This window comes from Cavia porcellus, unplaced genomic scaffold, assembly GCF_034190915.1.
Source record: "Cavia porcellus strain 051 isolate PalLab524CR breed Dunkin Hartley unplaced genomic scaffold, mCavPor4.1 scaffold_8, whole genome shotgun sequence".
Taxonomy (NCBI): Eukaryota; Metazoa; Chordata; class Mammalia; order Rodentia; family Caviidae; genus Cavia; species Cavia porcellus.
This window is the reverse complement of record NW_026947491.1, coordinates 89,096,749-89,114,119: the sequence shown is the minus strand read 5'-3', so window position 1 is coordinate 89,114,119 and position 17,371 is coordinate 89,096,749. Positions and strand designations below refer to the sequence as shown.

At 37.1% G+C, this 17,371-nt stretch overlaps 1 protein-coding gene across 9 annotated transcripts in view; it reads right to left on the bottom strand.

The window, feature by feature from the left end:
* The window catches only part of Scyl2 (SCY1 like pseudokinase 2), a 72,335-nt gene that overhangs the window by 16,820 nt on the left and 38,144 nt on the right, over window positions 1–17,371 (bottom strand). For all 9 annotated transcript variants that reach the window (XM_063255427.1, XM_063255429.1, XM_063255431.1 and 6 more), the window contains 7 exons: window positions 17,079–17,223; window positions 11,645–11,794; window positions 9,011–9,232; window positions 8,509–8,625; window positions 7,478–7,603; window positions 5,934–6,110; window positions 4,533–4,655 (listed from right to left, as the gene is read on the bottom strand). In XM_063255427.1, the coding sequence (XP_063111497.1) occupies window positions 4,533–4,655; window positions 5,934–6,110; window positions 7,478–7,603; window positions 8,509–8,625; window positions 9,011–9,232; window positions 11,645–11,794; window positions 17,079–17,223 (1,060 nt within the window). The remainder of the gene's footprint in view (window positions 1–4,532; window positions 4,656–5,933; window positions 6,111–7,477; window positions 7,604–8,508; window positions 8,626–9,010; window positions 9,233–11,644; window positions 11,795–17,078; window positions 17,224–17,371) is intronic.

Here is a 17,371-nt window from a genome sequence, read left to right as displayed (position 1 = left end):
CTCACCCTTTCACATATTCAAAAGCACTTTGTATTTACACAGCTAATTTGTAAAATAGTTTAAAATAGACTTCCACGCATGTTATATTTGGTCTTGTTTCACCAATTCTTTGAAAAACAAAGAGCTATAATCATTTTTCAGTTTTACAGATGAATGAATAGGTTCAGAAAATCTTATTTAAACTACGTCACAAAGTCAGACACGGTGGTATGGCACTTGGAAGAGGCTTTTGTAGGAGGCCCAGAAGTTTGAGGCTGGCTAATACTGCAAGACTCTGTTTCCAAAAAAAACACAACAGGCTCAAAAACAAAATAAGTTATCCTAGATCACAAAACTAGCACATGCTATTCAAAATGATCCTGGTAGCAATGCACAGGGGAAGGGACACTGAGAGAAATGGGAGCACAAATGTCTATCAGGGAAGGAACTGATGACACCAGGCCAGCTGGTAGCCATTCATTCACAGTAAGCAAAAGAATCAACTCTCAAGGTACTGGCATGTTATTTTATTCAGCTTATCCTGAAATATCCAAAAGGCAGATGTATCTACTCAGAACTATAAAAATTATATAAAAGATATAATTTATGGATAAGAAATACAAATTAAGGGCCAGGGATTTAGGTCAGCCTATAAGCACCTGCCTTGCAAGCATGTGGTCATGAGTTCAATCCCAGGTACCAAAAAAATCAAATCAAACCAAATCAAATCCATTATTCCAGGGACTTTTAAAAAAAAGAAAAAAGAAAAAAATACAAATTAAGCTAGGAATGGTGGCACAGGCCTGTAATCCCAGCAGTTGAGAGGCTAAGACAAGTGGATCTTTGCCAGCTCCAGGTCAGCCTGGGCTATATAGTGGATTCAAGGCCGTCCTGAACTGCATACTGCACAGCAAGATCCTGTGTCTAAAAACTAAAAACAAAACAAAAGACAAGACCAAAAAAAAAAAAAGTCACAAATAGCTGGGTATGGTGGTGCAAACCTATAGCCCTAGACTTGAGTTCAAACCTGGTTAACAGAAAAGAAAAAAAGAAAAGAAAAAGAAATACAAGCTACAGGCAAGGATAAGGCAAAATTAGTAATCTCATGCACTGATAGTAGAAATATAAATTGTTACAGGCATTATAGAAACCAATACAAAGTATCTTAAAAGAACTAGAACTAGAATTAAAATACAACTCAGCAGCAATCTCACTCTTGGACTTAAAGCCGAAGAAACAAATTAGTATGTTGAAGAGCTATCTTCAAGCACAAGTTCATTGCAGCACTATTCACAATAGCCAAGAAACAGAAACAACAAAGGTGCACATCAATGTATGAATGAAGAACACATGGGAGGCAGATATACACAGACATACACGAGGTCCTGCCATTTGCAGCAACACAGACAGAACCGGAGGATTTCATGACAAGTGAAATAAGGGAGGCATTCAAAGACCAATACGGCATGCTCCTACTTATATGTGGAAGCTAGCAAGCTGGTCGTACAGAAGAAATGAAATAGTGGTTACTAGGATTGAAGTAGAGGTGGCAACGGTTAGTGGGCACAGAGACGCAGCTGGGTAGGAAGAAAAACTCCAAAGGTAAAGAAGGGTAAGCTTGAGACACTTTTACGCAAATGGATGCACCTTGAGACCATACACTCGAGAGAAGTGAACTAAATTGGACACATACGTATACATGTCAATGGTTTCTCTGGTAGGAGAAACTGAAAAGTGCAAATAAGGACCAAAGTGGGGTTAAGATGTTCAAATGAGAAGGGGGAAGGGGGGAGAAGGAAAGAAGGGCCAAGGAAAAAGGAAAAACTGGAAACAAAGCTTTTGTAAATAAAGAGAAGGGAGGCTAAAGGGAAGGGAGGAAAATAGGAAAAAAGAAGCAAGATACACCATGCGCAGTTACAAATTCCCCGTGATGCATGTTACCATTATATACACAATGTACCAATAAAACAAAAAGAAAAAAAGAACACCGTCTAATGTTATATGGTTCAACAAGGTAACTATGGTTGACATCAACTTAACACTTCAAAATAGCTTGTATAGAAGATTCTGAATGTTACCATAAAGAAATGACCAAAGTCTAAAGTACCAATGTGCCAATTGCCCTGAGCTGATCATTATACACTGTGTAAATGGATGGGATGCGGCACTATGCCTCACAAGTCTGTGTCAAACAAAAATAAAAAACATGGAACATATTTTAAAACCACAAGCTATCATTAAGGGACCACTTTCCACAGATGAGAGAACCGGCCGTCGGGGAGACACTGGGCTCCTATTACCAAAGGGTCCTCCTCGAGGAAGATGAATCTTCCGGACAGAGATGGAGAAAAGCAAAGTGTTGGGCACGGTCACAGAGCTACAGTCTACCTAGTCTCCGCTTCCCTAGCGGACAGCTCTCTCCTTACAAGGCAGGATGAGGAATTTAACAACAGGAGATTGAAAGAGACAAAATAAAACCTCAAGAAGTCTAATCAGCAAATTCTAAGCAACTTCTGCCTATTTTTATACTTCTATTATTAGTGGTGCTGGTGGGGAGGGGGTAGTGAACACAGCTTCTGTTTAACAGGTAGGTAATTTCAAGATACTGTCAAATGTACATGTTTACATGCTGCTCCCTTTTACAAAACCATCTTCCACCTTTCTAAGCATTTTTCAGAACCACCTCTAGCATCTTAAATGTTTAGAATCAAACTTTACTTTTAAAATTTCAATTTAGGGCTGGGGATTTAGCTCAGCGGCATAAGCACCTGCCCGACAAGCACGAGATTGTGAGTTCGATCCCCAGTACCAAGAAAAATTAAATTAAATTAAATTAAATTAAATTTAGAGCCCAGTGGGGGGGGGGCACACGACTATTATCTGAACACTCTGGAGGCTAAGACAGAAAAACCACAAATCTGAGCCCAGCACAGGCAACCTGACCCCTTAGCAAGACCCTGTCTCAAAATACAGAAAGGTCTGAGGGTTTGGCTAGGTTCAATTCCTAGTCTTGCAATCATTAGTTAATTTAAAATTTCAACTTAGAAATGAATTTAAGAAGTTACATTTTAGTCTTCTATTTGCATGAAACTTAAGGAAAAGATTGTTTCCCACTTTTTCTAGGACTCTTAAAAATGTTCGGGTATGCTTTAACTTTATCAGACTCACCAGGTGACGACTGGAGACCAAGGATTTACACTGAATGAGATTAGAAATGCTAGTTTCTAAAACATAGCAAAGCTGCACCAGTCAATCTGAATTCTGCATTAACTTTTTAAATAAAATACTGGCTTGACACTTTTTGCTCAAACTCTGGGGGGAAAGGCCTTTCACATCACTCCATCTCCACTTTCTCCTTAATCGTACTGAACAGAAAACCAAGTTGGCTACACAGGAACTGTGGCAATATTTCAAGAGGTCTAATTACAACTCACAGGTAGAAATGAAAAGTAGGGTCAGTACTGCACATCTCCCCACTCACCCACAGCCTAATTAGAAGGGGAAAACCGACACCAACTTCACACTCTTCAATATACAGACAGAAATGAGTCAAAGAAATGGCCTAAACTATGTGACATTAGGCTCAAATTAAGAGAAAGAGTAAAGAAAAATCAGAATTTCTTTACCAACAAAAGACTAAATTTCTAAGCATGAAATCACTTGTGTGGTAAAATGCTCTTAACATAATTATTTTGCCAAGTGGCAGGGAGGGGGGGTCCCCACTAAACTAGTTCTAATAGCAATCCAGAAGAATGTTTTTCCAGAAAGAAAGTTCAATGCACCAGAGTTTAAACTACAGAACTAACAGTTTGGCAAAGTGTGTGCTATTTTAACGCCTCCTTTGTGGAACAAAAACAGAACTGTAAGAATAGGCACAGAAGCCGGGCATGATGGCGTACTCCTGCAATCCCAGCACTTGGGAGGCTGAGGCAGGCTGATTGTGGCAAGTTTGAGACCAGCCTGGGCTACAAAGTGAGTCCAAGGCCAGCCTGCACTGCATGGCAAAACTGTGTCTCGAAAAGACAAAAAAAAAAAAAGGCACCGTGGGCCAGGTAGAGCACTTGCCTATGTGCAAGGATATGGATTCAATCTCCCCCTGGGGACAGGGGGTCCCCATTAAATTTTTGTATTATTATCTATCTCCTTGCCTTACAAATTAACTTTACCACAGAGGAAACAGCATTTCTAAGTAGGAAAATGAATTACCAAGCATGAACTTTTCATAAGAAAAAGGTACATACAACTTCTATTCATATTTATCCATTTAGAAAGCAGAAAGGAATACAATCCCAACTACAGTCAATCAAACTTTCCTCCATGCTAGCACTTTTCTGATAAATAAAAGCAACAAGTCTCCTTCCTGATGCATGCATTTATCAACTGATTCTTTAGTTAAGCATGGATGTTTTAATAACTGTATCATTTAACGCAATTCAATAAATATTCTTGAGTTTCATACAAAACATTAAGTTTAAACCAACTAGGTTATTTAATTTCTTTCTTCTGCTTTAAAAATCAAAATCATTATCAAAGAAAAACAAATCAGTCTGCACCTGGATCTGAATGGAAGGCGCCTCTAGGGCTCTGTAAACCATGGGCAGGACACTATTCTTTATCTCATCGGGAGGGGTTCTGGTCAGCAGCAAATCCATTTTTTGTAGGAAAATTAACAAAATCTGTTTTGAAAAAGGAAAAACATGCATTAAGGCGTGGAATCTTTCAGAGATTTGATATGTGCTAAAATTTGAAGTTTTTTCCAAAGGAGTAAGTTATGTATTTTGACACTTACCATGTTGCTAGCCTGAAGGCGTGGAAAACAAAAACATACAAATCAAGTCTCTTACATTTCTGGAAGCATAATACTTATTATCTGCTCTCAGTTTAATTACTTAAATAAAGACTAATTTCCTCACTCTCACGTACCTGCAGTAATCATCACTCACCCACAAGAACCAACTATATGGAAAGCTACTGGGTAAAGAAAGAAAGAAAGAAAAGCTTGAGGGTAGCAAAGTCAGGTGTTCCAAAAAAGTAAATTGCATCACTTAGCTTTTACGAAGTTCAAGGTAAGAAGAGAGGATGAAGTTCCCCCGTGATGCTGACCCTCAGAGGGTTCAGGAGATGCTCCTGCTGGGAGTCCACAGCTCCACCTTGCTCCTTCCTGGATCCCTAGCAACTCTGACCACAGGCTATCTCCAGTCTCCCCTCTCAAGGGGAGGACTTCCAGGATCACACCCAGACAATGCACAGCTGACTGACAAGCTGTTGCCCTACTCTGTGCCAGAAATTTTCATGTCATCTCAACAACTCTTTTCACTTTGGAAATGAGGAAATGAAAGCTTTAAGACAGTAATGATGAATCCAAATCTACCAAGATAAAGCAGGCCAAATTCAAATCCAGGCATGTCACCTCTCTTTAAATCAAAAGGATCTTCAATCTGGCAAACACATATTATAATAGAGTCCATATGAAAAAGCCACTTTTTTCCATTTAGAATATATGCACATTATTTCCAAAGTGCTCTAAGCATTTTCCTCTTCTACTGAAAGTATTTATTTATTGAGAGAGAGAGAACCAGCACAAATCAACTACAAACTAAAGACTGGAATAACAAATCAAACAAAAGTATTTAAAAGTTCCAGAGAAAAATCAGTATTTCTTTTCCCAAACATACAACTTTCAATAAAGTCAAGTGAGAGCAGCAAAACATATGCAAAATATTACTGCAATTTATTTGTAGCTTATAGAGAGCCAAAGACAGTACCTTTGCTAAAATGAAAAGTTTAATTTTAACTTTAGGAATGGCTCAAATATATGCAAAATAGCTTTCTAGTTAATAAAAAGGTCTCTTACACTTACCTGAACTTTTAAAAAATCATTATTCATTTATTTTGGTTTCTGTGGTAGTCACTTGTAACACAAGATAAGTATGAAAAAAATATCTAAAACATACCTGGATTGGCTCCTGCTGTTTAAATACAGGGCCAAGTTCAGGTAGAATTAATTTGACGTACTCTTCTTTGGTGCATTCCTCAGCAATCAATAAAACATTGGGCAAAACAAAAGGTACCATGTCAGGGTTTACAAATTCTGAAGTCAAACAAGGCAAAATTCTCTGCACGATGACACGCTGAAAGGCAAAAATATTTTTATAGAACCAAATTTCTGGGCCAGGGATTTAGCTCAGTGGTATAAGCACCAACCTGGCAAGTGCAAGGTCATGAGTTTGATCCTCAGTACCAAATACAAAACAAAAAAAAACAACCAAGTTTCTTGTAGGTCTTTAGAATTAACACTGAAGTATAAAGTGTCCAATTCCTCTAGGTAAGGTAACTCTATAATTTACATAAATATTAGTATACCTTTTAGAGAAAAATGGGATGCCACTGCTAACTATGTCAAGACAAACAACTAAGTTGGGAATGTCATGGGTAAAGGCGGATATATGGTCCCAGTTTTAGGAAACCTTCCCTAATTAAGTCTTCACTGAAACAGCTCTTCTAATACATTACAGTTCATATTACAATTTAAACACTGTCTTATATTGTTAATTGTTGTGAGACAGGGTCCCTTCCTCTTTACTCTTTATATGTGGAGACTTTTTTGGTAAATGGATGCAATTCGAGACCATACTCATAAGTAAATCAGATCCATAGGTGTAAACATCATAATTGTCTCACTGATGTGAGAAACTGAACAAGTAAATAAGATCCAAAATGTTCAACAGATACTGTGAATTACGAAGAAACTGTCCAAAAGAAAAGACAAACTGTAGTGAGGGAAAGAAGAAAAGAGGGAAAAAGAAAACTACATATACATACACAAGACAGTTAAGCCACTTATTTATACAACTAGTTCTCTTAGTTCACTGAAAAGAAACATTTGTGTTAATAATTGTCTGGTCACGATATCACACCTAAATCTTGTATACTGAATAACTACTACAAAGACCATAATACACAATGTATTATTTTAACTCTCCTACTAGCCTGTTCTGAAATCGTTTTACTGTTATTTTTTCTCTTTAAAAAAAAAAAACAGTAGGCAACCAATGGCTATCTGATAAACACTGGGAACTTACTGCAACCAGGAAATATTTTTACAACCAATGCTATCTTTAGCATTCATCAACATTTTTTAGGCTGCTCTACACACACGATTTAGTAAGTAAGTCAGAAGAGAGCCAAAGGACATCAATATAGAGAAGTGTCTCCTTGCATCTGGTGAGACAGTCATCTCCATAACAACAGTTCATAAATTTCTCTCTTAACATTTAATGTCTAACTGCTGCCTTGACGCAAGTAACATCCTTCTAATTTTTTTTTCTATTTATTTTGGATCATAACAAAACTTTTGGCTTTAGTCTGTAGCCTTTTATAGTCATTTAGGTACCTAAGGCAAAAGTTACTTCATTTCCTTGGAAGAGTTATTACAGTAAGTCAAAGTAAACTTTAAATTTAAAATACTGACCACAGAAGAAACTGATCAACAACAAACCTTAGGCAGTTTTGGCAGAACCTTTGGCAGTCCTTTGAAAAACTGTGATTTCTGAAGATTATCTCTTTGGAATAAGCTATCAAAATATTGAAGTGTGACTGCACCAACATCATCAAAGAAAGGAATCTAAAAATAAGCAAATAAATTATTAGCATTAAGTTGAAAGTACATCTCATATCTGAAACTACCATAATATGTGAAAAGGTATTCAGAAACATTTAGCAGAATGAAGAACAGAATTGAGCCAGGGATTTAGCTCGGCAGCTCAAGCGCCTGCCTAGCAAGCACAAGGTTACGAATTTGATCCCCTGTACCAAACAAAACAAGAGGAGAATTATTAAAACTATCGTTATAAATATTATAATTTTTTTTTTGTCTTTTTCATTTTTATCGGTACCAGGGTTGAACTCACAACTGCCTGCTTGCAAGGGAGGCGCTTATGCCGCTGAGCTAAATCCCCAGCAAATATTATAATTACTAAAAATAGGAAAATAAATGATTTTTCTTTTCAATTTCAAATATTCAGAATTACTACCTGTGAGCTAGATGGGCAATAACCTTTTAACTCAGAAAGATTAAAATATTAAGTAAAGTATCTTGAATGCATAAAGAGCAGTAGTTATTTAGTATGTTTATCTGTGTTTAAGTGAGTGCTGAGAGTTCAGAATGTCTACATAACTAATTAGGGTTCTTAGCACTGTTTATCTGAAATTTTTCTATCATGGCACATAAATTAGCTGTTGAAGAGTAAAAGAAGTTATATACTTAATATACTTCAGAACAGATGCTATGGACTAAATATGACTAAAATCTTGGTTTAAAAGAACTTAATCAGGGGGCTGGGAATTTAGCTCAACAGCATAAGTGCTTGCCTTGCAAGCAGGCAGTCATGAGTTCGATCTCCGGTACCGATAAAAAGCAAAAAGACCAAAAAAAAGAAACTTAAAAAAAAAAAGAACTTAATCTACTTTAATCCCTTTCTCTCCCTTTTTTGGTCCTGTCGGCTACTGCAGAAACCCATGTGGACTCACCTTTGTCATCTGATCCGCATCTGGTCTCACAGCTGGGGTTACATTTAACAGTAGTTTCACATGTTCACGGACTTCCTCAGGTATACTGGTAAGTGAACTAGATCCTAAACGACTCAACTATTCAAAAGAATAACAACATTAAACAGGAATATAAAATACTCTAAAAGATACATGTTTATATTAGTAGTCTATAATAGTGTACACTGAACAAAAAGCTGTTTTATTTGAAGGTATCTTTAATACATACCTGAAATTGTTCCCAATCCTAAACAAAATGTCCAGCATTTTAGACTATCTTTCAGTATTCAAAGTAGTAAACGGTATGACTAAAGTTATAGTAACAAACATAAACTAGTGGTTCATTATAGAAATTATTTGTATTAATGTAATGCAAAGTGGAAATTCATACAAAATGGAAATGAAGCACTAATCTAAGAATTTTCTGACTGCATTTTAGAAAACAAAGAAATTTTAACACACGTAAATGTAAATAAGCAAATACCTGATCCAATTGCCTACTGAAACTTTTATATATATCTTGCTTGTTGACTTCAAATATAGGTTTCCCTTTATTAAATACAGCATACATAACAGTTCCCAAAGAATACATATCACTGGCTGTTTCACAGCTGACAGAAAGTATGTATTCAGGAGCCAAATACTCAGGATTTGGAAGACATAATGATGGTAAATTTGGGTCCCATTCTTTACAAGGAAACTTAGGCTGTAATAAGACAGAAAAGAGGTAAATTAGCAGGATATATTATAGTAACTTTTTTTGATTTCCTATTAACTTGATTTGAAGTCCTGTAATACTCCCACTATCTTGTTTTGACTGATTAGACTCTGTTCCGTTCTGTATGATAGTATCAAGTTTGAGGGTACAGGCAACTACTTTGAAGGCAATAAGATTCACTAAGATGCCCATTCTGGTTTGACTATTGTCTCCTTTGGAAGTCCTGTAATGTTTACAATGCTTAATTTTATTGTTCTTGTTCTCTACTGTTTTGTTCAACTTTATAATACCTAATGAGATAGACAATTCTTTTTAAGGAAGCAAGAGGCATTATGGTAACCATTGTTGATAACCTTGTACTCTGTTTTTACGCCAGGTACTATGTCTATCCTTGGTTTTGACTGACAGCTTTGTTTTGCCATATTTGACTTTATTCTCTTCCAAAAAAAAAAAAAAAAGTATTAAGAACTAAGGAGTAATAAAACCCAAAATGTGTAAATTTTGTTGTAAAAAAGAGAGGGAAAAAAAGTGCTCTAAAGGATACAACTGCAAGTGTGTTTAGGGGTGTTAAATAGCTGACCATATTAATGTTTTTGGTTGGATCATTGAACACAACTGTTTGCAGTCTCTCTGTTTGAATGTCCACTTTGTATGCTTTGATACTGTGACTTGATCAACTATCTCTAAGATGATAATGTGTAATCTATTAGCTGGTGATTTCTTACTGGTTTTTTTTTTTTTTTTTTTTTTTGGTAGTTCTGTATTACTTGTACCCTTACACCACTTTGTTTTGTTTTGTTTTTTCTCTTTTTCCTTTTAAATAAAATTTTAAAAAAAGAAAAAAAAAGAGGTAACATAGATTCAGTATCTCAATCAACGCAAACCATTATCAAACCACAGCAATCTATCTCTAAATTTGTACTAAGTCACACAAGTAAAAATGCCACTATCACTTTCAATTCTCAAATCTCCAAACCCACAAGTCTGGAATACAAATGTAATAAATTGAGAGATTAAAAACTCGCATGTTTCTGAGGTCTCTGAAGTCTCTTCCAGAAAACAAAGTATCACTGCACAGTACAACCAGGCAAAGGTCAGTTCATGTTTTATGGCACATAGGTTTTCAGGCTTTCTGGACTTGCCAGAGACTTTGCTGTAAAGCCTTAATCTTCCCCTCACTATGTGATCTAGTGAACAAGGTCCATCTTCACGGGGCTGCAATTCATACTCTTGCTGCCAGGCTTTCCCGCTGGTGGTACATGCATGACTATCCCATCAGGTGGCATTTCATTAATTTTACTAGTGGAAGACTAGTAAGAGTGACTGGATCTGTTTACACCACCAGTAGTACAAGCTGCCCAATGGGGCAGTCATGTATGTACCGCGTGGGTGGTTTGAGCCAGCAGGAGCACGCTAAACAAATGGATGAAAGTCAGAACTCGCACAGTGCCAGATTTATAATACACCATGCCAGTACTCATTCTTCCTGAATCCCTTAATCCCAGCGTGCTGGGAAACTGAGGCAGGAGGATTTCAAGTTCCAGCCAAACCTGGACAACTCAGTGAGACCCTGTCTTGAAATATAACACAAAAAGGGTTGGGATATAGTTCAGTATGAGAACTGTGGGTTCAATCTTCAGTACACGGTCAAGAGAAGTTGTTTATATTACAAATCCATTTTAGGGCAAATTATGGTGCCTTTAAAATCAACATATAGCTGGGCAAGGTGGCACAGGCCTATGGTTCTGGCACTTGGGAGGTTGAAGCAGGAGGATCACTGCAAATTTGAGACTAACCTGGGCTACAGAGTAAGCCCAAGACCAGCCTGAACTGCACAGCAAGACCTTGTCTCAAAAAGACAAAACACAAATCAAATCAACATCTAGGGGCTGGGGATTTAGCTCAGCGGCATAAGCACCTGCCTTGCAAGCAGGCGGTCGTGAGTTCGATCTCTGGTACCAGTAAAAATGAAAAAGACCAAAAAAAAAAAAAAAAAAAAAACCAAAATCAAATCAACATCTAATAAACATCTGAAAAATAACAGGTGCCATTTATCAAAAGGCCTTCTTCTACCATTTAATAAGTATTAAATTCAGTCTGAGGATATGTTGCTAAGAATTCACAATGAGAATATTTGGCCTTCTGAGAGAAAGAAAACCTATTTAATACAATAGTTATCAAGTTTATTTAACTCTGACATCTTTTTCTCAAGTAATACTAACTTCTATGGAATTGATGATCTCAAGAGTACTTTTAGGTATAACGACCACTAGAAACGTCCTAATGCACCAGACAGTCCACTTGTATACTTTCATCAGGGTTATGCTAAATCCTCTAGTCCATTTCAGCTGTAATCACAAATGTCCATGGCTTTAAAAACCTGAAAGATGAAAATTTTACCTCTTGTTCAGAAGGATTGGTTGATGACACACAGAAATCAAAACCCATTATTTTCCAGGCTCCACTTTTATTCAAGATTATATTTTCTGGAGTAATATTTCCATGAACCATTTTCACACTGCTGTGCAAAAATGACAATCCTTCTGAAACCTGTAAGTGTAAAAAGTTATTTTAAATAAAATTCCTTTCAACTGCAACAATAAAATGTCTCATAAAAATTTAGCTACTGCTGGTTTTTCCAGTAAGTTTTGTAGACCAACTAGCAGTTAAATTTTATCACAAATACAGAAGTGTAGATATTCTCAATTGCCAGGACAATCTGAGCATTAGTGGGAAGAACTCCATTATAGAACCAAAGACTGCCTGGCAAGTGCAAAGTTGTGAGTTTGATTCCTGGTAAAAAACACACACACCACACACACAGAGGGGGAGATGGGGGGGGTGGGGGGAGAGAGAGAGAGAGAGAACTGTTGTATCTATTAAGCTTCTTCCTATATACAAATAAGAAGGAGGAAAGAGAAAAGCACTCCTTGCTACTTGTATTCAGTTCCAGAGTTTGAAAAGTGAGGGAATTTTTGATTGTTGAGTTATAGAGAATATTGAGATTTTCACATACTTACATTTCACAATGAAATTCAGTTTTTCTGAATAGGACCATCTCAGTGTCCAAATATTCAACTGATGTCCATTCCCTCTCATGCTGGATTAATACTTGCTAAGATAGGGGTGTGCCTGAGATCACCATGGAGGAAGCTCAGACTCCTTTCCGGGAAGGGCCTTTTGGCCACAGCCCTGACCTCAGGACACACTGTTCCTGGTTTTCCTTGAACTCACTGGACCCTGTTATTCAGTCTGTTTCGCTGGTTCCTCCTCAATTCCCCAAACTCCTGGACACAATGCAACACCTAGACCACAGCAATCTACACCCGCCTCCTCAGTACCGTCTCCCCCTCCCTGCTGTCATTTCACCTACCCGGTGACTGTTCCCAGGCTCCAGCCTGCACCTCTGTTCTGAACTCCAGACCTGACTCTCTGACCCCTCTCCTTGAATTTCTTTTTTTTTTTTTTTTTTTTTTTTTTTTTTTGTCTTTTTCCTTTTTATCGGTACCGGGGATCAAACTCACGACTGCCTGCTTGCAAGGCAGGCGCTTATGCCGTTGAGCTAAATCCCCAGCCCCCTCCTTTAATTTCTTAAAGCATCACAATCTCAGAGGGACCCATGGTTCCTCACCAGTGTTCCTGTATCAGTTAGTGATCATTTTATTTTTCTGGTTGCTTAGGGCAAAAACCTTTGAGTTACTCTATGTCTCCTTTTCCTCATTTAGCAAAGCCTTTTCCCATTACCGTGAGCACACACTTAGGAGAACATGACGCGATCCACTCTTCCCACCTCCGCGACCCTGGTCCGTCATTATTTCCAGCCAGGGTCACCGCAGCAGCCAGCTACCTCTTCTTGCTTCTGCTCCTGCCCTTTTACCCACAGTTTAGTGAACAGCCGGCGTAACCTGTCTGACCTGACTCAGATGGGTTCTTCCTGCTCAAACCTCCTACAGGCTTCCCCATTGCGAGTGAAGCCCAAATTCCTCTGGTTCCCAGGTCCTGCTCCCTGCTGTTGCTTCCTGCACCACTTCCTGCTTCCTCCTCCCTAGCACAGCACGCATGTCACTATTCCCAGCCATCACGCTCGATCCTGGCTTAGAAATCTTGTACTTGTGGTTTTCTCTACGCACATCATTCTTTCCTCAAGGTTATCAAGATCCTTTGAATTTTCAAGGTTTTTTTCTCAAATGTCTCCTTTCCAGTGATATGTTCCTGACTACTCTATTCAAAAGTGTAAGTCCTCTTTCTCTCATCCAAACCACTCCTCTTCCCCCTTCATTTTTTTCTTCACATCATTTATCAAAACCTGATTTACTGCCTTTTGTCTTTCCCACAAGATTATGAGTTTCCAAAATGCAGAATTTTATTGCTTTGTTCACTGTTATATCTTCAGCACTTAGAACTATGCCAAACTTAAGCTGTCTACTGTTAAACTTTCAACATCGGGACTGGGGATTTAGCTCAGCAGCATAAGCGCCTGCCTTGCAAGCAGGCAGTCGTGAGTTCGATCCCCAGTACCGATAAAAACTTAAAAAAAAAAATTTCAACATCGAGGCAAGTCAGCAGGTTAAGAGTGCAAAAAGTACTACATAGTCTCAAAAATGCCTGGGTTCCTGCCCTCACTTTGTTACTTACTAGCTTTGCAACTTGAGGTGACTGCTTTGCACAGGTCACAGTTGACACTGTGTTTTGAATTGTGGTATAACAACTTCTTCTTGCTGTTTTTGAGACATCTCACTACATAATCCAGGTTGCTCTCATACTTATAGTTCAAGCTACCTTTGAACTTGTGATCCTCCTGACTCAACCTTTCGAGTGCTAGGGTTACAGATGTCTGCCACCAAACCCAGTGGGAAAAACACTAAGTTTACCTAGTATGTGTTTCAGGCTCTTGATTTGGTAATGTTTTTATGTAATTATCTTAATCTCTGGAACTATATTATAGTTCAGAAAAAGTTCAAATGCTTACTACAAAGCTACAGTCGGGGCTGGGGATTTAGCTCAGTGGCATAAGCGCCTTCCTTGCTAGTGTGCGGTCATGAGTTCAATCCCTGGTACCGATAAAAACGAAAAAGACAAAAAAAAGCTACAGTATCCAAACAGGCTGCTACTAGCACAGAGACAGACCTAGAAACCATCGGGACAGAATCAGGGTATCAGAATCACATTCTCATATGTATGATAAAATGATTCTTGACAAGAGCACAGAAACCATTCAGTGTTGTAATCCCAGCACTTGGAGGCTAAGGCAGGAGGATCACTGAGTTCGAAGCCAGCCTAGGCTACACAGTAAATTCAAGCCAGCCTGGACTACACAGTGAGTGAGCCCTTATCTCAAAATTTAGTTCATTATTAATTATAGCAAAGGACAGATTTTTCAACAAATGGGCCTGGAAAAAACTGAAATCCACTTATGAAAAAATGAAGCTGGACCTTTCTCCCATTTATAAACATTAACTCAGGGCAGCAGAGCGCATGTGCAGCATATGCAAAGCCCTTGGTTCAAACCCAAGCACAAAAGAAACGGGGTAATCCAGAGGACAGGCTGAGTTGTTAGCATCTGGGGTACCAAAATACTTTAATGCTTTTAACTGTTTTACTGATTTTGCAGGATTCAGGCCAGTAGTCTGAGCATCTATTACAAGGACAACATTATGAAATATAACAAACATAGGGGATTTCCCACTGTCTTGTTTTTGAAATCCAATATTGTTCTGTTTTGTTCCATTTTATTGTTTTGTTATATTCAATGTTCTGTTTTGATTTTGTGGTTTGTTTTGATTTTATTATCTCTGATGATATAAGCAGCAATTGTGAAGATAACAAGAGGCATCATGGTAGCCATTGTTGATTTCCTATTATCTTATTTTCAAATCTTGTATCACTTTCACTGTTTTATTTTGACTACACTTTTATTTTGATTACACTTTATTTTGTTTGGTTTTATTCTCTTTAAAATATGCTTTCATTTTTTTCTTTTATTGGTTTTATTGTTTAATTTTGTTTGATTTTATTAAGTCTGATATGGACAGCTACTCTGAAGAAAAAGAGACATGGTGGCCATTGTTGATTTCCTATTATCTTGTTTTAAAGTTTTGTATCACTTTCACTGTTCTGTTCTGATTAGTTTTATTGTTTTGTCTTTAAAATTTTTAAAAAAAATTTTTTTTTAAGTAAAAATAAGTGAAAAAAAAGAGGAGGGGAGACACAGTGGATCAAAGACCTAACCTAACCAAGATCTGAAAACCATAAAATTCTTGGAAGAAAAATACAGGAAAAGCTTCATGATATTTCATCTGGCAATGGCTTCTGAGACATCACAGGTAATAAATAGAAAAGTACATGAAAGACTGTACCAAAATAAAATTTCTTTGCTTTGCAGAAAACAATCAACAGAATGAAAAGGCAACTCACAGACTGGGAGAAAACCATATATTTGATACATGGTTGGTATCGAGAATAAAGAATCTTATGATTCAACAATAACAAAACAAAATAAACAAATTTACTCAAAAGTGGACAAAGGACTTAATGGTCAGCTGTATCTCCACAACACCCAATAAGCACATAAAAAGATATTCAAAGTCACTAATTATTAAGGAAATGCAAATCAAAACCACATTTAGCTATCATCTCAGACCCAGCATTTAACATTTTCGGAATTTGTTAACCTTAGACATCAGAAAATAGTAATTTAGCCAGGCATTATGGTGCGTGCCTGTAATCCCAGCACTCAGGAGGCTTTGCCAGGAAGATGGCTACACGTTTAAGGCCAGCCTGGGCTACAAAGTGAGTTTAAGGACAGCCTGCAACTGCATAGTGAAACCTTGTCTCAAAAAGACCAAAAAAAGAAAAGCAATTAATTTTTTAAAAGTTAAGTCAGGATTCCATTTTTTTAAATTCTAGAAACTTCAAATTGATCCACAGCAAAAGAAAGCAGGTCAGCGATTTTCTAGGACAAGAAAATGGAGAAACAGGAACAGGAGAGAAAAGCTATAAGGAACACAAAAAAGGTTTAAGGGTAATAGATATGTGTATTATCTTAATTTTAATAATAAGTCTTAGAGGTATGTCAAACTTGAAAGACTGTATGTTTTGTCTTTATGCAGCTTACTATATGCCAATTATGTATTAATAACGCTGTTAAAAAATAAAACGATGCAAGGAAATCAAAATCTACTGTATAAATCTGTCCATGGAGCAGAAGATTATTTTGGTAAGCAGAGAAAGGAAAATCTGAAAGAGCAGCCTTAAATAAAGGACAACAGTATCTTCTGATATGTATTAAATTCCTTGCAAGTGTCCTATGTATTTTATCTTATTTATTAAATACTTGTTTCTTTCTTTTTTTGAGACAGGGTCTGTAATTCAGGCTGGCCCTGGACTCACTCTGTAGCCCATGCTGGCCTCAAACTCAAGTCAAACTCAATCCTCCTGCCTCAGCCTCATGCATGCTGTGGTATCAAGGGTGAGGCATCACAACTGGCCCTAAATACTTCTTTATTTCAATTTAATGTTTTCTTTATAAAAGTAATTTGCATAGTTTAAAATTCAAAAAGAACGCCCATCCCATCTACCAGCCAATAAGTGTTCTTCAAAGGTTGCCAATGTTACCAATTTAATATACTTAAAAATACAAACCAAATTTGTATTTTAAATGCAAATTTAAATTTAAAAAAAACTTCAAAACCAAAATTCTAGGAAACAGAAATTTTTCAAACAGGCAAGAACCAAAGGTTTACATAAACTAGTTCACATAGAAAAGTTTGAAATAGCCAGAAAAAAAAAATTTAGAAGAAAATTATTTTTTTATATATTAAATAAAAATACATACCTGAAGCAAACCATATTTGGTTTCTACATCATAAAGTTTATAATCCTTAATGTCTGGAGATATAGCAGAAGGTAGATTTTCCCAGTTACCAAGAACGTTGGCTAAACTCGCAAAAACTGGTTCTGTACAAAATGCCAAGCAATCCCTGTTTCAAAACAGTAAGTCATTATTGTCACTTTTACATATAATTGAAATCAAATACACATAAACTATCCAGAGGTCCTATTAGACCATTAGTAAGGCAAATTTTAAATTTGTAAATTTCAGCATAATGCACTTCAAGTAACAGTCAA